The 19,826-nt window shown below is 44.5% G+C and overlaps 1 protein-coding gene across 2 annotated transcripts in view; it reads right to left on the reverse strand.

Moving 5' to 3' along the window:
* The window catches only part of ING3 (inhibitor of growth family member 3), a 200,108-nt gene that overhangs the window by 18,661 nt on the left and 161,621 nt on the right, over positions 1-19,826 (reverse strand). For both annotated transcript variants that reach the window (XM_086967020.1, XM_086967014.1), the window contains exon 10: positions 7,534-7,726. In XM_086967020.1, the coding sequence (XP_086823146.1) occupies positions 7,534-7,726 (193 nt within the window). The remainder of the gene's footprint in view (positions 1-7,533; positions 7,727-19,826) is intronic.

Here is a 19,826-nt window from a genome sequence, read left to right on the forward strand (position 1 = left end):
GAGGGACGAGAGGGTCCAGAAGAGGGACAAGGGGTCCCCACCCAGCCACGACCCAGAGCGGGACGAGGAGGGTCCACCGACCCCTGTGGCTCCGCACGGTCCAGCTGCTGCCGGCGCCCTAGCGGCGTCACCTCGGCCTTAGACAGGACTCTCCTGTCAAAGGACCGAGAGAGGCTCTGGGATGCAACCTGAGCCCCAGCGACCTCCCGCAACACCACAGGGACTCCTGCAGGAGTTTGTGGCGAGGCAGAGATGCCGTGGCCTGAAGGAGATGCCTCGGAGGAGCCGCACCTCAACATTACCACATCCTCCAACCCTGGATCCGAACCAGTCGGCCCCGGGCCGAAGCCGCCGGCGCCGCCACGGAGGGCACACGCAAGGCAAGAGATCTGCCAACGAGGGGTAGGAGGAGACGACGCCAGGAAGGTCAGCAAAGCCGCCGCGTTTGTCTCCATCTGGACGCTCGACGCCCCAGTACCGGGAAACTGTGGATAGGACGACACACGGGCCGCATTACCCACAGAGAGCTCAAGCCCCCAGCAGGCCGGAAACCAGCCCTCGGTGACAAACTGCGACACTTACGCACCAGGGAGCAATGCTCACGTGACATTGGAGAAGGGCGAGGGTGACAACAACGGCCGTATCTGAAACCGTCCACCGAAGCAGACCGAGGGGAGGACGTCGACCTGGAGAGACGCGCAGAGAGAAATGTCATCCGGCGCTCCTGCCGCGACTTCGGCTTCAACTGTTGGCTGGCCGCATAATCAGAAGTGCTGTGATCCTCCCCCAAACACCACATACAAATGAGGTGAGGGTCCATCGCCGACATAAGACGCCCACAAGTCTTGAAGCCCGAAGGCATTTGCGCACTGTTCCACAAAACGAAGGGACAATGGAAAGAAAAAAGAGGGCCCAAACAGGCCCATAGCAAGGACCAGATCCGCGTTGCACGCGGAAAAGGAAAAAACTGACGTAGGCTCTCCGGGGTGGGTCTTATGTGACCTTGCTGACGCCACGTACGCGGACTACGTCTGGGCAGAGTCGCATGGTGTCGCCCGCCCCTGGCGCGCAGGGATGCTGTGGCAAACATTTTCTGGATCCAGCTTCACGCTTGGGGATAATTCTACTTGAAGGAATCTGCGGCTGGTAATCTATATCATTTTTCAAGTGAAGATGAAATCTTGATAACTAACACCTATTGTGGTTCAACCACCTGTTTGCTTCTAACAATATTTGACAACCCATTTCAATAGAACAGCAAAGAGAACAATGAAGCTAAGGCCATAAAAGGTGTTTTGAATATGATTCCTCCAACATAATTCAAGGAAATATATTTCCAGGTTCATTTTTAGAATGTCAGACATTTACAAATGTCCAGAAAGGAAGCAATCTCAGATTTGGGCAGGAAGACTTCACTACTGGTTCGTTAAGGTGGATGACCGCTTGAAACCTGAGTCACACTGAACCTCTGAAAGGTCCGTTTCACTTTGCCTCCTAAGGTTTATAAAATGAGTGCAATTGATTTAAGCAGCAATAAACAAATGTTATTCAGTGCCATGAAACCCAGGAGTTTATGTGTGCCTTACACATACATATGTTATGTTATGTTTTCGAATTAATATTTTTTCTGCCATGTTCTGGCAGAAGGTCTTCTTGCTGATAGTACATGGAATGAAGGGAATTTCAGGCAAGGGATACAAATGTAATGTCCCTCCACTGCCTGCTGGTGAAGAAACTGTATTTTATGTCTATCTCTATGGCCAAGAGACTCAACTGTGGCCTGTTCCAGCAGCACCTTACCCAGTGGATACCGGGTCCAGCAGCCACTCTTATCAATTTAATGAGTGCATCAAGTCATTCGTTTCTGATGCCTGGCATGTGCTCAACTCTCATAATGTTGTGCTGAAAGCACCAGATGTAGAGGAGCAAATCCTTGTCCCACAAGACAGGAGTGGACAAAGGATACAAAACTGGTGTTGCCCATCCTGAGCAGCATGGATAAACCTCAAACACTTGGGAGGGAGGGGGGAGCTGGCTGGACCTTCATTTGTCCCGCAGTTCTAGATGTACGGGAATATGACATTTTGTCTCTTTTAAGCCCAATGACGTAGTTAATTATTTCTATCTGAGTGATTATTTATTTATTTTTTATTTAAAGGGTTTTATATAGCGCTGGCTAGACACGGAGGTATCAGAGAGCTTTACATGAGAATCAACAATGTAACAGAGAAAGTTCAACAATTACACAATAAATCCCAAAAAATAGGCAATACAATTAGGAGAGGAGATAAAGGAGAGAGAAAAGTAGTGGCGGGGCAGGGGAGGTGAGAAAGTGAGGATAAGGGAAGAAACAATACGGAGAGACAAAAAGAACTCTGTCTAAAGATCGACTGGGTAGATGATGACCAAGGAGGGAATCCACGGCCCATCGCACCTATAGCTAAACCAGGTAGCTCCATCGGGCATCAGACAAAAAAGTTCAGTCTCAATACATTGAGAGAGGGGAGAAGGAGAGGCATAAATAGAGGGAGGATGCGGGAGGAGATGACAGGAGGGACGAAAGGAAGTGCAACAATGTGGTTTGACAGTATAACAGAAAAAGATCAACAATTACACATTACATCAAACAATCAGCAATACATTAGGAGGAGAGAGAAAAGAAGTGGGGGGTAGGTGAGGTGAGAAAGTGAGGATAAGGGAAGAGACAACCCTAGAGACGAGAGGAAGTCTGTCTAAAGACCGACTGGGTAGGTGACGACCAAGGTGGGAATCCACGGTCCATCACCTATAGCTAAACCAGGTAGCTCCATCGGGCATCAGACAAAGTAGTTCGGTCTCAAGTGTCGAGGGAAGAGGTTCCCAGAAAAACAGGATGGGAGGGAGAAACGGCAGAAAGACAAAGGAAAGTCTGCCCAAAGACCGGCTGGGTAGGTGACGGTAGAGGGGGAAGTCCCAAAACCCATCTCCTCTATAGCCATCAGGTAGCTCCACTGGGGTTTGGCCAAATAGCTAGGTCTCAATGGGAAACATTTAAATAACACGGAGGGCAAAATAAATGGAGCGTAGAGGGGAGGGAACAGGGAAGGTGAGAAAGGGAGGATAGCGGAAGAGACAACAAGGAGAGACGAAATGAAATCTGTCTAAAGGCTGACTGGGTAGGTGACGACCAACTAGGGAATCCACGGCCCATCTCCCCTATAGCTAAACCAGGTAGCTCCATCGGGCATCTGACAAAATAGTTCAGTCTCAATACATTGAGAGAGGAGAGAAGTAGAGATATAAATAGGGGGGGGGGGGGGGAGAGACGACAGGAGAGACGAAAGGAAGTCAGGCTAAAGACCGACTTGGTAGGTGACGTCGAAGGAGGGAATCCCCAACCTGTCTCCCCTATAGCTAAACCAGGTAGCTCCATCGGGCATCAGACAAAATAGCTAGCTCTCAAATGACGCAGGAAATTCACAGGTAAACAAGGTGGGGACTAGGGCAAGGACAGGTGAGGGCAAAGGTTAGTAGCAGGAAAGAGGAGAGGAGTAGAGCAGGGAGGGGTAGTTTGGTAAAAGTTCCCATGGATCTTCTGCGAGGCATACAAAAAGCAGGTCAGTTTCTTCACAGGTGCCACAATGGGAGTTCTCCGCGCGGTGCCGCTGAGCGGGGTCTGGTGCAGATACTTCCAGGCCCCCCTCCTCCTCGGGCCGGTTCGGTTTTTGAGGGGGGTGGGGGGTAGGTTCGGTGTCTGAGGGGGTGCGGGAGGGGTTTTTTCAGTGTCTGGGGCGTTGCCCGGTTTGGGTGGGGGTGTTGGTGCGGTGTGTGAGGCATTGCCGGGGGGACGGGGGGGGGGGTATGTTTGGCGTTGCCCCCCGAGGGTCTGAAGATTCCTGCACAAGATGACGAGGAACTTCCTCTTGAGCCTCAAGCGGGACAGAGAGTGAAGACCGTGGTAAAGAGGGAGCGGCGGCCATGTTAGAGTCAGGCACTCTGGATATATGTGCATCCAAACTTAGTTCTTCATTCGGTGCCCCCGATGCTTTCCATAGCCCTAGCGAGTCTCTCTCTTCCTCAAAACTCCCCTTTGGTGGTTCTACTTCCCCCCACAAACATCACCGTTACTCGTTCGCAATGTCCACCATGTTGGGGACAGGCGTTGTCGCAGCAAGGCACTTCGATCGTCCCCTTACGTCGGCATCCCCGTGGCCCGGTCAGTCTCCTCCAGCAGTGTTATGAGACACGGTATTAGCCAAAGGAAAGATCGGAACATCGGATCTTAGTCAGCTGTAATCGGCCCCGCAACCAGTTCTGCAGGGAGACATCTCCGCGCCACTCAGAGGCTAAAGGTAGGGTTTCTAGCAAAGTTCTCTCTCTTTTCTTTGTGGATCTAATATTGCAGTCCGCCCATACCGAACTAAAAGCGGAGGTCGCTTGCAGTCAATCACGCCAGCTAAGGAATGTTCAAGGCAGGGTTTTTGAATCGCTGTGCGACTGTACATGGCGCCATTTTCGTAGTCCGTTTCATCCTTCGGGTGTTCTCCCAAACGCGAAATCGATCACCGGTCAGAGTCACAACAATGTGCCCAGCATGACCTCCGTTTGCTGATTTTCTTACTTCAGCACAGCTTTGCTCGGTATATCCGCTGGTTTTGATCAAATTGCCGCTCCGGCCATCAGAGCAGTGCTAACAAGCGTCCATTTTGTGCCCACTCCTTGAAAGGGAACCATAGACAATTATTTATATTTGAGAATTTTGTTCAATTGGTGAAGATCTAAGACAGGACACCATCCTTGTGACATTTTACTCACCAGGAAAATCCCACAATAAAACTTTGTTTTGCTTAAGTATTTTTGCAGCATGGAGATGATTTTAGCATTCCAGAGAAAAATACAACATTGGGCATTCTGTTGCATTGGGAACAGAAGGTGCTCTACAAACTCCAATTTGCCACAGTGCTGGAGCAGGCGGATAAACGATTACTTCAGAGTCCATCTCTGTGAAACTATAAAAGTATCCAATGCAGGAGCTTAACATTTGAGGTTGGTTCTCTGGTGCAGAAGGTGCCAGGACAACTGTAAGACCTTTATTGACATGGGTAAACAAATGCTTGATAGGACTTGAACATCATCAAGGCCTCTCCCTTATATGAAACAGTTCCCAGGAACATTAATTATATCATAGACACTTACCATCAAGACCCTTTTACTAGACCTTTTCAACTCCTGTACCTTCCAGGCAATCTCTATAAATTTCCCTTTTTAGATAGATCCTGAAGACTGAGTTATGTAGCAACTTTCTCACAACAGCTGGGCTCTAGATGTGGCCTACCAAGTAACAGCTGGTACACCCCAAAGCTAATCAGTTCACCAGCCAAAACTTCTCTTCAGAGAACAGACCCAAGATTTGGTCTATAACTTAGAAGAAATCATCAACACTAAAACCGGTTTCTCATTCATTCACTACTCTGGCATAGTGCAGGTTTTCCCGAAGAGTACACAAAACTCAGGAATGGAGGCAAGGTTTCAATCTCTTGCTCCACCTCCTTGGCAGCTGGAAGAAAACCAACTGCAATTAGCAGCTAAGAAATTCTTCAAATTACTGTTGGTCACCAATAATCCCAATATATATTTTACCCAGTCTTTTCCCAAAAGAAAGTCCCACTTGCACATTGGGGCAGACAGCTCTCTGATCAAAGCAGTTGTAACAAGATAGAGCTTCCTATCTGCACGCAGTAACAGGATTTGGGGCAGGGGATCTTGTGTAGAAATATACATGTTGCTAAGGGTATTAAATTAGAATGGTTGTATGATGGGTTACACATGTGCAGCTGACAGCTAAATAGCCATGCAGGTCACAAGTGTGGATCCTTGCAGCTCAGAACTTTATAAGTTCTCCTCGGTCACACTATAAAAAGAAATGGGCGAGAGTCATTGCTGCTGAAGTTTCTAGGTTACTTAGTTATATCACAGCACAGTCGAAACTGGCAAGGAAGTGGAAATATAACAACACCACTTCTACCTGGTTGACAATAAATAAAGGCTCCCTTTCTCAACTACATTGCATGGAGATTCCTGATAAAACTCGGGAAATGGAAGAGGATCACAAAAGGGGGAGGGAGTAAGCAGAAACAAGAATCAGTTACTGTGCAAGACCACTAATGTAATTGAAATAAGCATTTTCGGTAAAATTCATGGGGTTCTTTTAAAGAATGCCTATCTCCTCATGTGTACAAAGACACACACACACCATCTATACAGTATTTTCCAGAAAAAGAGGAGTCCCATGTAAAAGGCCTTCATGACTGTAGTTGATTGATACTGCTACCAGTTCCCCATAGGCTAGCCTGAGAGAGCGGCAGCCACTTACCACAAATGGTGGGGATACAATTTGAGTGGGTGTATAATTATGTGCATGCCAGCCCCAGCAAAGCCAAGCTCTCTGCCAGGAGAGCAATCAACAAAGGGGGAGTGCTGACAAGTTCCCAGAGCAGGAATACACCCAGTAAGTTGGAAAGTTGCAAAAAAGTAGGGGTAGACCGCTTTTGATTTATGAGGAATTTTTTACACTAATTCTTCAATAAAAGGCTTTCCCTGCTTTCCATCGAGGTTTCCTGCAAATCCAAGAAGAAAGTTCAAAGGCATATGCAACATTCACAAAGCCTTTCAGGCTAAAGATTGGATATCCCAATAACACTAAACCACAAACCTAAACACACCACGCAAATCCAGCAATACCATGAGGAAGAAGTATATGGAGAAGATTCCCTATTAGCCAGCGATGTAGGTCGGAGCACACAAACGTAGTGAATGTTAAAATAAAAAATAGGGTAAAGACTGACCATCACAACACGCTTTTGGCATGGTTAGCAGGATTCTCTTCCCCACCCACTTTCTAATAAGTGACCTAGCGTGTTCATCCATCTTTTTGTTTGGCTACGCAACCAGATCGATATTCACCCCCATTAGCACTGCCTGCTGGTATAAGAAATTCCATTCAGCATCCGTGATGTTAGACAGCTCCAACTGTAGTGTCTACGAGGAGCAATGCCATGCCTGCTCCCATTGACAATTGTCAGCTTCATTCTCTGTCAACAACATGGCCCAGTGGACAACTAAACTTGCTTTAATGTGGCAAAAGGGCTAAACGTTGAACTATATAGAACTATCTTTGAGCAATCAGTAATAAGGCATGTGTTTATTAAGAAAATGCTGAGAGAAATCTTTCCTTACTTTTTTATGCTCATTGAGTTTGCTACTTTGGAAAAAATGTATGGCTTTTTCAAGTTCAAGACTCATCATTTCTGTAATCCGCCAATAACTTTTGGAGACGAGCATGAAACAAAGTCTACTGAGGTTCTTAATAAAGGTAACAAACTAAAACCTCAGAAAGCAAATTTACAATTTGTTATGAAAGTATTAACCACCAAAATCCTAAATGTAGATTTCGATGCATAACAAGATGTGATCGTGATTCAGCTGAAGTTGGTAATGCTTGAATCCCAAAAGATTCAACATAACAGGAACCCCAATTTTTTAATTTCAACTTACCTGATTACAAATACAGTAACGTGGCTCATTTGGATCATATGTCCAGTCAACTTGGTTGTTGGAATCAGATTCTGCTATTGTTGCGGTCTGCTGAGACAGTTCATGTGCTAGAGCAGATGATGAAGAGCAAGAAGATAAAGAGGAGGAGGAAGAAGAAGAGGACGATTGTTGACTTGAAGATTTGTTGGTGTTTCTGAAAAACAAAAAGGTTTCTTTATTATAAGCTTCAAAGCTAGGTTTTCTTCTCCATGGTACCTAAATGAAATATAGACAACACTCTAAAGTTATACAATACAACCAGATAAAATACTTGCCTGCATACTGAGAAATGGCGACTAGATGGAAAAGAAACTAGATAATTACAAACAACAAAAATATTGCACTGTGAGTCCATTCTAGATGACCATCAAGCAGTCCGGTCCTGACAAATATTTCCTAACCATAAAGTTTACTTTTCGGTGCCGAACATAAGCAGCATACTTGACTAATGAGAACATCAACTGTAAGCCCACAAATAGCCCACTATGTGACTACATTTGTCAGGTTTCCTCAACAGATTTCATGTATGTACTTACTGTAATACCTATCTGCAACATTTGGTGTGTAGACTGGAGTGCTCTATGCTTAACCTGATTTTCATAAATGTAGTAAATAGTAGATAATTCAGTGAATCGAAGCTTGATGAGGTGGTTTGTCTCGATTTAGAAGTGTATAAAGCTTAGCCATTTTGTGGTGCAACAAACTCTTACACTACGCCTACAAGCCTCCCTCAAAATGATCATACACTGTTCAAGAAGTTGTACACATGTAAATTAATATCTCAGGTGCCAAACTACAATATTCATTGCCTTAACGTTTGTTTGTTGTAGTTTCCACTGATCCAGGGTTAGAAGGTCTGCTCTTTGGAGTAACTTCTTGTGTGAATGGATAGGCGTCAGGTAGCACTGAATACCATGGTTTGCTCTCCCATGTTGCAGCAACTAGAATGAGTCTCAGATCTAGGTCTCAAATTCTTCAATAAATTCAGAGTTAGTGGAGGAAAAGAATTGGCGAATATCACTCACCAATTCATCCATAAAAGATTGCCCATGGAAATCGTATGCGGCTGGGGATACCTGGAGGCAAAATGTTGGCATTTTGTGTTTTATGCAATGGTAAACCAATCAATGGTGAGCGTTCCCAATTTCCGAAAGTACTGCTTAAGAAATTGGGCATTCATCTCCTACTTGAGTTCTAGTCAATTCATCCAACTTAGTAGGTTCAGAAAATCCACCCCAGCAGGTATCCTGCTAGAAACAAAACTGGGTGACTCAGTGCCAGATAATTTGCGTCAGAGTTGGCAATTGAGGAGAATGAGTGCCCCCTTGCTTTAAATGGAATACACTTCAGTCATATTTCCCATTAGAATGAGGACCATATTCTTGCAAATTAGTGTATAAATGTTTTTGGAGTGCCTGTTGTATTGCTGGCAGCTCTAAGAAACTAACATGCATTCTCTGTTATTGCTGCATCCAGGTATCCTGAATGGTCCAGCTGTCTAAATGCACCCCTGACCACCTGCGACAGAGGGCTAACTTTTCAATAACATGTTCTTGGTATTCGACCTTTTCAGATTGTGCTGAACTCTGGGCTCTACCAACACTAGGTCTTCCAAGTGACCCATTGTGTGTTCTCATTGCCTGGACAGATACTGCTGTAGCGGGTGCACGTGAAGGCAAGCATTTGGAACTGTCCCAATGCAAGATGCCATCATCCCCATAAATATCATAATCGCTCTGTCAGAGGACGTGACAAAGCAATTACCTTTTTACAAAGTTCCTGCCCGAAAAGCGTCATGCCTACCTTAACTGCGAATGGATAATAAACCTTTGCTGTCAACACTCTGCAAGCCGTGTGGTGGTCAAGCCGTGTGGTGGTCCGTATTTTCAGCCTGGGAAGCAGAAATTGATTATATATATATATATATATATATATATATATATATATATATATATAACGAGCAAATGTCCCAAGATGAGAGGAGCAGCAGTAGCTGGTGGCGAGGTTCAGGACACCCTCGCAGTTAATGTTTACAGCAAAAACTCTCCAGAAGAGAAAACGCCGCACACTACTTCGATAGTTGAATTAGTGGTTTATTTTCTGTAGGTTCCTACAGTAAATAAACCTCTAATTCAACTATCGAAGTAGTGTGCGGCGTTTTCTCTTCTGGAGAGTTTTTGCTGTAAATATATATATATATATATATATATATATATATATATATATATATATATATATATATATATAGAGAGAGAGAGATTATATATATATATATATATATATATATATATACATATATATATCTGCCGTTTTTCAAAATTTGTGTGGATCTCCTTTTTAAGGGTGTGCATCTTTTATTGAATCTGTGTGTGCAGCAAATGTCTAACACTCCTCATGATAAGCATAAGGCTGCTATACAACACTACCCTAGAAAGAGCACCTTGGGATTGCTAAAGCAAGACCCTGTCTACTCATAAGAGATACCTCGACTCTTTACACAGCATACATCTATTTGGTATACTACATACAGAAACCGCTTCCTACATTGGTGGTGCAGCAGTGGGATACAAGCCTTGATATTTGCTGTACCACTCTGTTAATAAGGGTTTCAAAAAAGGATCCCAAAATTGTCTTTACCCAAGAAAACATTTTTTTTGTTGAATTTGAAATGTTTTCTAAATTATTTAAAATAACTGTTAGGGCCTTGTGTTCTGTCCCCCAGTCCAAAGAGTTTACAATTTAAAAAGCATACTAATAGCTAGGCCTAAAAGTCTATTTTAGAATTTTTTAATTTTTTTAATCAGGTCCCAACTAAAGTAAACACTGAGCTCCACTGGGGGACATGACTCAGGAGCTTAGCTATCGGCGGTTAAGAGCCCTCTGTAAGAATTTTAAAATTAGAACTGGGGCACAGCCTACTACTGCAACACTTTAAAAGGTTTTTACTCATCCAAGGGATGACGCCACTCCTTCTGAGGGTTAGAATGGAGATGGTGAAAGTGGGGATGAACTTGATCAACCTCCACTAGAAAAGGAAGTTGTGGTCTCTCTATCCAGCCATAGAGAAACTGTGTCCAGAGTGTCTTCTACTGAGGATAGGCTAGTCCACTCAGGAAACAATGAATAACTCACTGAGAATGAAATTCTTTTTAAAAGACTAGCCAGAAGAAAAGCCCTGGAGGGCAGGGTACTGGCCATAGAAAGGGAAAGGGCTGATGTGTGTAGCACCCATAAATGGCGGCAGCAAACTAACAGGGACAGAGAGGAAAACTTTGAAATTAAAATCCCCCAAAGGCATTGTACCCAAATATGTTGGGGGTAATGAAATCACCAAATGGTTTACAGCCTTTGAGAGGGGTTATAAAACGAGAAAGCTCAACCAAAAGTATTGGAGTGCTCTACTGTGGGAGCTTTTCTCAGGCAAGTGCAGAGACAGACTGCTGACATTTAATGAGCCTGAGACAGCAAGCTTCTGACCAAGAAAAGGGAGATGCAGTGGCTCCCACAGAACCTATTGGGGGGAGGACTCCTGTACACGGAGGCCAAAGACTCCACACCGGATGCAACTAGGCAAGTGGTAGTGCCTCACCAGTACAGACAGTGCTTACTCTTTTGATCAGGTCATCCATTTAGCGCAGCATCTTGGCCAGACCAAAAGTTGAAGCAGGTTAGTCAGCCACTTCTACTGGTCAGGTATGTCCCAGAAGTGGAAGGAGTTTTGAAACTTCAGAGTTACCTGTCAAGCCAGTGGCAAGATAGGTAACCACCCAAAGGTCCCCTTAATTCCACTTACAGTGGTTGGGGTTCCCTTTGAAAGGGTGTGCTGAGCTCTTTTGCCTCATACCTGGCCAGAATAAAAGGTGTACCCATGATGTGGACCCTGGTGACACTATGCCTTTTATTCATCTTGAAATGCCCCGGTGCCAATGTTCTATATGGGAGTTTGGAATTGGTAAATTGTGCTGTGGACAAGATGTTGGTCACTATGCTTGTTACACCCTCTGAATAAAATATGCTTTAATAATATTTCTGCCTGACGTTGAATCTGAGAATACGCTGCCCTTATAGTTTTGTAGCACTTCTTAGCTGTTCATTCCTCCTAGCATCATAAAATGGAGCCGGGTGCATGATTGCTCCACTAGCGCCTAAAGGCAAGCCCGTCTGCACCTGTCTGGGCACAGAGGCCAAGAACCCTGCTCCTGATAAACATAAGTTGCTCAGATATTTGGCCTCTCAGCTTTGCATCCTTATGGTGGTTGGCCCAGTTAACTGCTTGCTTTAATTAAACCCTGCAGAGAGATCTGATATGTAACTTTCGCATGTTAATTCCTTCCTGTTCCCCTACACTTAGTAAGCACATTAAGGATACCCCCCATCCAAGAGGAAAATGTACCTCTTAAACTGTAGACCATTAACCAGTCATAAGATTTAAGGTTTACACTTGTGGAAGACAAAGAGCCAGATGTGATATTACGGACAGAAACCTGGCTCCACAATGAATCTGGGCCAGATGTTCATCAGGCCCTTCCCCCAGACTATTATATATCTGGCGCCGAGATAGGGAGGACAGAAAGGGTGGGGTGTCGCAATAATACTTAAGGATTTTATAAAGTGTACAGCTGCCAGATTGGGATAGTTTTGCATTTGCTATTTCATCAGTACAAACATTTACTGTTCCGGTGCACTTATATACTGGCCTCATGGTCCCTCTGGTCGATTTATCCAGACTGTCCCTGACTTGATTGCCAGCTTAGAGGTAAATAAACCCCATTCTACTGTGTTAAGCGACTTAAATGTGCATCTAGAAGAACCCACCATGGCCCAAGCTACAGGGTTCGTACATAACCTTGCTGCTATTTTATTAACTCAGATGGTACACAGCCCCACCCATGGCAAAAGTCATATACTTGACCCTACTTTCACATACCAACTTTGCTTAAAAGTACAGGTGTCAGTACCGGTTACTTGGTCGGACCATTTCTTGGTCCCATTCACCTTGGCAATTCCTTCCCGTCCCCCTTCCCCTACAACTTTCACCTCGAGGGAACACAGCTGGCCTAAGCTGAATGAGGATAAATGGGCTTCGGTCCTCAGTTTAGCTAAACAGCAGCTGGGTCCTGACCCTCAAGATGCGCATGCCAAGATTTCTCACAGGAGCAAACACTTTTTGGAACAGACCATTCCTATATCTACCAAAACCAGGAAGTTCAAAGATAAATGGGCTCCCTTGTATACCCCCACCCACTGACCCGAAAAAACAATGTAAAATAGTGAAAAGACCATGGAAAAAAGATTTTGCAAAGGCCAATAAAGTAAAATACAGAGAGATGGTGAGGCATTACCACTCTGAAATCAACGTCTGGGGGCAGCTAACATTGCATTGACTTTTGGGATCTCATTGGTGTCCTATGCAGATGACACCAAGTTGGTGTTCTCTCTAACCCCGGATGGCAAAGATCCCACCCCCTCCCTTGGGCCCTGCCTCGAGAGGGTAGCTAGCTCAGTGGACAAGTCCGGTCACAAGCTCAACAGAAACGAAACCAAGTTGATGATATTAGGGAACAATGCAAACCCTCACAATCTCCTTTGCTGGCCTGGCCATCTAGGCCCCTTCCCGCCCCCAAAACGTTTGTTAATAGTTTGGAGGTATGGCTTGACTCAACCTTTTCCATGGAGACCCAAGTAACTAAACTTTCAGCCTGCTGCTACGGGATCCTCAGAATACTGTGAAAACGTCTGCACCTGATCCCCCTCTCTCTAGGAGGCTAGTCATCCAGGCTTTGATTCTCTCCTACCTGGAATACGGAAACTCCCTCTACCTGGGGGCACCTAAAGCCGGGATTGGAAAACTTCAGGAAGTGCAGAACGTGGCAGCAAGGACCCTACTAAATATTCCTAGACACCTTTCAGCACGCCAGGCCCTGGCTGACCTCCATTGGCTCCCGGTCATGCAGAGGATCAATTTAAAGGCACTGTGCATTGCACACAGAGCATTTCAAGACCAAGGCCCCTCCAATTCCCTACAGCAGTTCAAAACCTTTCGGTTTGTGAACTAACCGCCTTGGAGCCTGCACCTACAGTCTTTGTTGCTCAATAAGCATTGGGATACCTTTGGGTCGTCATGGTTTTAACACATTTTGGTAACATAACATAGCCTTAGGGGAGCGGTCTGGTGCAGCGGCCAGAGCAATTGACTCCAGAGTGCAGGGCTAACAGCTCGACCCCTGGCGGCAGCTCAGCACCATATAACTCTGGGCAATAGCTCACTTAATCTCCCCAATGGCCCCTAGCACCTTGAAAGCTTAAGGGGTGATATGTTTGCACTTAACAAATATGGATTGGTTACTAGAACCTAGCTTGAATTTAACTTTAGGTTGTCTTCCATGGGAAGAGGGGCTTATTTTCCATGCAGCCATGATGAGTGTTGGGTGAAGCAGGCTGCTCAGATGTAGCCAGAGGGAGGCTCACTCTACCTCACGGTGCAATGGGTGATACACTCTGTGCTACTGTGGTGGGTGCTGTCAGGAAAAGGAATGGGGTGAAGTGCCACTTAATCCTACAGGTATCAAATTGCTTACCTACTGTGTCCATACAGGAAATAGGACTTGGCATAGCAAAGTAATGGATTCTCCCATTTGGAGAAAGATTTGGCGGCTGACACTTTCTCCCATCCTAAACCATACTTATGTGGTCTAACGAGAACAAGTAGTCTGGTTCTATAATCTCATTTGTCAAGTGGCAAGATACTTTCAACCTTTCAAAGTTCACATGCAGACACCGTATACTTCCTTTGTCAAGGGCAAGGAGCCAAGGTAATGCTTTAGTACTTAGTGCTTTAGTACCTTCTTAATACCTCAAAGTAAGGACAACCCCTTCCAGCAGCAAATGTGCTTGAACATGCTAAAATAGATGTCTGAACACATATTGTGCCTCCAGGGCCGGACTGGCCATAGCGGGCACCGGGCAATCCCCTGGTGCGCCGCACGGGTGGGGGGCCAGTTTGGGGCCACTGGGGGCCGTTTTTGTTACAGGGCCGTTTTTGCAGCCGGCCCTGGCAGAGAACTTGGCGGCACCCACAACCCCCAATCCCTCGGGGAGGGGGGCCGGCCGAGCACTTTGCCAGGGCCGGTTTTTGTTCCCAGTCCGGCCCTGTGTGCCTCTGGAAGAAATAAAAGTGGGTAAAAAGCAGAAGCAAAAAAAAAAAAAAAAAAGGAGGAATTCAGAAGAGCATATCGAACAGCAATTTAAAAGACAATGTTAACTGACAAGATCTTGACAGACAATGATCACAAGTGAGATACAAGGACTCTGGAGGGGTAAATTCGACAGAAAATCCAGAAAGAAAAGACAGACAAAAATACATAGAGGGCATTGGACCTGCAAGTTAAATGGATAGCGAGTGTTGCAATGCTTCACTCATTTGTCATTAAGCTCTACTTATAACTCAGACCATACAACAAGAATTTCCTGAGAACACCTGTCCTCCATCTTTGTTTTGGATCCAATCAAGTTAAGGACAAAAAGAAGCACCTTGTTGCAAGTGCAAAAGGAGGCATCTCTCCCCTGCCCTTTACGTGGAAATTTACAACACTCACTGAAGTTACCCAGCCCTTTATGAGTCAGCTGATGAGATTCCCTTGAGCATTATGTCAACAGCTGACAGCACTGCAGGCAATCAGAACGAATTGCCAAAGTTAGTCCCCATTGGGGGAGCCAGCCCAGTTAATTTCGTTGGCTCACCTTGGTAAAATACCAGTAGGCAAGCACAGTCAGTGTAGGTGAAGCGGGGCAGAGGTACAGTGGTTAGCTTACAGTAAAAATAGTGCAGCTGGCAGCCACATGACTTCTGACACAGAGTGGGAAACGTGCATGCAGATGGAGTGCCTCGGTTTACCATAGGGATTTCAGGAACTATGTACAAGACCCATAATCCAGGTCATACCTCTTTATTCTCCCTTGGCAAAATAAAGCCAAATCTCCCCTCTGTGATGGGGAGCCCATATGCTGCATAAATAAAAGTTTGTTTTAAAGATCTGCATGCAACATTAGAAGACAACTGACAATCATAATCCGGATAGTCCCAAAAGAGAACATGCAGTACATTGCTTGTGGAAAAGTGGGAACGACTTGAACCCTGAATACGGTGCACAGGCTGTCTAAGCAAATAACTTAAGATAGGTGGGGCAAAGGGATTTGTGATATGGTAAGGTTGATCACTGGAGAACAGAAGATCAGTGTATACAAACTGACAGAATAAACTGAATTGGCTCAGGTGTGAAACTGAACAGGGCAAGGGAGGATTGTCATGTACCGTACAACTGGTATGAAAATATTAGACTGCCCAAATATGGCTCTATCACCAGGTAAAACTTTAGCTCTTCCTTTTTAAGTCATTACTTCATACAGCAATTTAAAGATCCTAAGGTTATTGTGGGGTTTTAACCTTATTCACAATTCTTTTACACAACTGTTCACTATCCACAATTTTCAAGTTTTACATAAGGTGTCATACAATTCAGGCAACAACAGATAGATAACAGGATAGATAATTTGATGCATGTGACTGTATGGCAGATTCAAGCTGCGAGAAAGTTAATTGTGATCCTAGTGGTCCATCATAGATATCTTCTTTGAATTCATTAACGTTCGAATATATCTGTTGGATTGTGGGACCCAACCTCACATATTAGTAAACAAAGAAAAAGTCCTTCTCAGTCCGGATCCTCCAAAACAGGTGATTCAAAAACAGAATAGTTAAATGGAGGAGGGCAAACCTGGCCAAAAAGAAGCGATTTAGATAAAGGATACATGCTATGCAGAGAGACCTGGCTCGCAAAGGAGTCTATATTTTGAGTCAAGGTATGAATCGCTTTAGTTTGAGCAAGATAATTTTTTTAACCTTCAGATGAACAAGTTAGCAAAGGAAAGGACGGGGTCTTGAAAAGGCTCATATTAAAGATGAAAGTAGGGTCTTACTTTTGAATGGATGAGTTCTTAAAGGAAAACTTACTGAACTACTGTGCACAGCTTGTGAGCAATTAAAGGCGGAATTTCATCCATTTCTGGAAGTTTTGGGAGTGTTTGGTCAGGATACACAAACTTAAAATGTACTGTAGGCAATACATATGCTACCTTTTGCGGTCTTTTGGATAACCTCTGGTACAATCAGATATTTCAATCACAAAGCAGCTTTTTCGGTTATGAGAGGTCAGGGCAGATTAGCTGGCAGGTGCAAGCATTGTGCAACTAGGACACACTGCTTGAGTTTCTATTCCTCTGAGACACTTGCTACTGCAATTGGGCAAAGGAGAGGAGGTACTCTGCAGCTCACTGGGGTATAGCGAATGGGGGCATGTACTCTCAAATAAGACTTTGTAATCTTCGCTGTCGAGGATGGGGGAAGGGACCATGTGAGTGCCAAGAGCAGGTTACACCCTCAGTGGGCCACAAAAAAGCACCACAGGTAACCTAAACTGCAAACTGTTGTATGCCAAAAGCTTCTTCATCCCTCTGTGCCAAACAGCCATGGCCAAAAGGGATCACTTTTCTCCAAGGCATATCTGGAGTGAATTAGGACAGCTCCCTCTTGGTGATATTAATATTTGGGTTGGGTACCAGCAACAATACTCCTGTCCCAGCAAACCTCTCCAATGCACTAATAATCACAGCACCGAGACCACACTTTCCTCGCTGATCCAAGCAAGGCATTACACTTCCTTGTCCTGGTCACGGCAACAATTGTCCACAATTCTTCGAGTCTTGACAGACATCTCATAAATTTGTGACCAATGTCCTGCACCTGGTTCAGTCTTCCTCTGGCCAGTGGAGAGAGTTCCCACTATATGTCGAAGATGAACATCTTCAGGCCGTTTCTTGGATCAGCCTTTCATCCTTCTGAGGTTCATTAAATGAGAATCATTGAGTTTGGAAACAAACATCTGTTATTCAGTGCCAAGATACCCTTCTAGGTGAAAGTGCGCTTTCCAAATACACGTATGTTATGTTGGCTTCTCTGAAAATTAGTACTCCCTGGCAGTAACCTGTGTGGATCCTTAGGTTCTGGTCATTTCGCCAGATACCATGGGACACAGTCAATAATACTAATTAAGTTTAGGGTGTAGTTAGAGTTTTGGATTCAAGAACAAAAGGACAGTTTGCTTACAGACAGGTTAAAAGAACTGTTACAGCAAGGCTCTAAATGATGCTCCACAACGAAAACCAGAAGTTGATGGAAAGTTCTCCGGTAGAAAAGACCCCAAACATTTTACAGCTCTTAAGCACCATGTGCTACATTTTCTGTTGCCTCAAGAATCTTTGAAGTTCGTTGGGTTTCTTCGTTCTTGAAATTTCTTTCTCCCACACAAGACTGCAGCACGATAATCAGTGGTTGTCGACCCCACTTCTGATCTCTCAGTAGGCAAGACAAATAGATCTTGCCAAAATATCTGTAAGCCCAAAGACACAAATAACAAGAACCCAGTGCCAAAAAAGTCACAATTATTGCCCTAACAATCCAGTTTGTGAAGACAATCGTGAAAACAGATCTGTTAACAATGTCAGATTAGTACAAAGTCACTGAAGTACCAATATTAGTTCAGATTGTGATTTAGTTCAACAGGATAGACACAGCAGTAGGGCCAAATTCACATTTGAATCCAAAGTGTATGTAAACTAGATAGGCCCTGTTTCTCTGGATCTACCATTCACCAGCACCATTTTCTAGTGGAAAGGATATTCGAAAGTAACAGGGGGCACTTAATTGGGTTTTTTGTCTTCATCAGTTCCCAATGGAAGGAAAATGCTACTTACCAGTATGCATCTTTTCTTGGCATGTAGAGCTGCAGAGTTACACACTGTTGCATAGATCGCCTTCTAGTGTTGGGTCTGGATGTTTGCACTTGTTTTTTGTCCTGAAAAGTTCTTTGGAAGTCACGAGTTAGGGGACTCCTCCTTTGGATCACATTGTGCATGGGCATCGGCTCCATCCTCAGATTGTTTTTCGCCATTAGGGAAATGATGGGCATTTACGAGAAAAGGAAGGATGTCCATGTCAGCTGTATCTAATTAAGATAATACTGGAACAGACAAGGGTAGCCGGGTGGACGTGTGCAACTCTGCAGCTCTACATGCCAAGAACAGATGCTTACTGGTAAGTAGCATTTTCTGTTCGAGGCATATGAGCTGCAGATTACACACTGTTGCGTAGATTATACAGCAGTACCCCCTCTTAGCGGTGACCACCAGTATCTGTTGCAATAGTTTGAAATAGTGTTTTGAGTACAGCCTGGCCTACAGTAGCTTGTTTAGTTTGCACATCTACACAATAGTGTTATGTGAATGTGTGCGGTGTGGACCATGTAGCTGCTTTGCAGATGTCATCTAAGGGAATGTTTCCTAAAAATGCCATTGAAGCCCCTATCTTTCTTGTACAGTGGGCTTTAGGAGGTGGGCTTTAGGAGGAACAGATAATGTAGGTTTAGCTTTGTGGTAGCAAATTTGTGTACATTTGACAATCCGTCTGGCCATCCCAGATTTTGATATAGGGTTGCCTTTGTGTGGTGGTGAGAAAGACACGAAAAGTTGTTTGCTCTTACGAAAGAGTAGTGTTCTCTCAATGTAGTATAGTAACGCTCTTTTTACGTCAAAGGTATGAAGAGCTCTTTCTGCAAATGTTTGTGGCTCCGAGAAAAAAACGGGCAGTTGCACAGACTGATGGAGGTGAAAGGGAGAAATAACTTTAGGAAGGAATTTAGGATTAGTATGGAGAACGACCGTATAATGATGCATTTGTAGGAAAGGTTCTTGAATAGTTAGTGCTTGTAGTTCACTAACTCTCCGCAAAGAAGTAATAGCTACTAGGAACGCAACCTTCCATGTTAAGAATTGTAGTTCACATTTAAGTAAAGGTTCGAAAGGCAGTACCATTAGCCGTGTGAGAACACTGTTTAAATTCCACACCGGTGAAGGTGGTGCTCTAGGAGGAATTATTCTTTTAAGGCCTTCCATAAAGGCTTTTATAGCAGGTACTCTGAAAAGAGATAAATGCTGTCTATTTTGTAGATATGCTGCTATGGTAGCAAGATACAGTCTAATGGGCGTGTAGGCCAAGTTACATCTTTGGAGGTGTAATAAGTAGCTTATGATGTGCTGAATAGACACATCTAGGGGATTGATATTGTATTTGTGACAATATATTACAAACCGTTTCCACTTGGATGCATAGCATGCTCTAGGGGTTGGACGTCTAGCTTCTT

The sequence above is a fragment of the Lissotriton vulgaris genome, chromosome 1_1 (genome assembly GCF_964263255.1).
Source record: "Lissotriton vulgaris chromosome 1_1, aLisVul1.2, whole genome shotgun sequence".
In the NCBI taxonomy this organism is placed as follows: Eukaryota; Metazoa; Chordata; class Amphibia; order Caudata; family Salamandridae; genus Lissotriton; species Lissotriton vulgaris.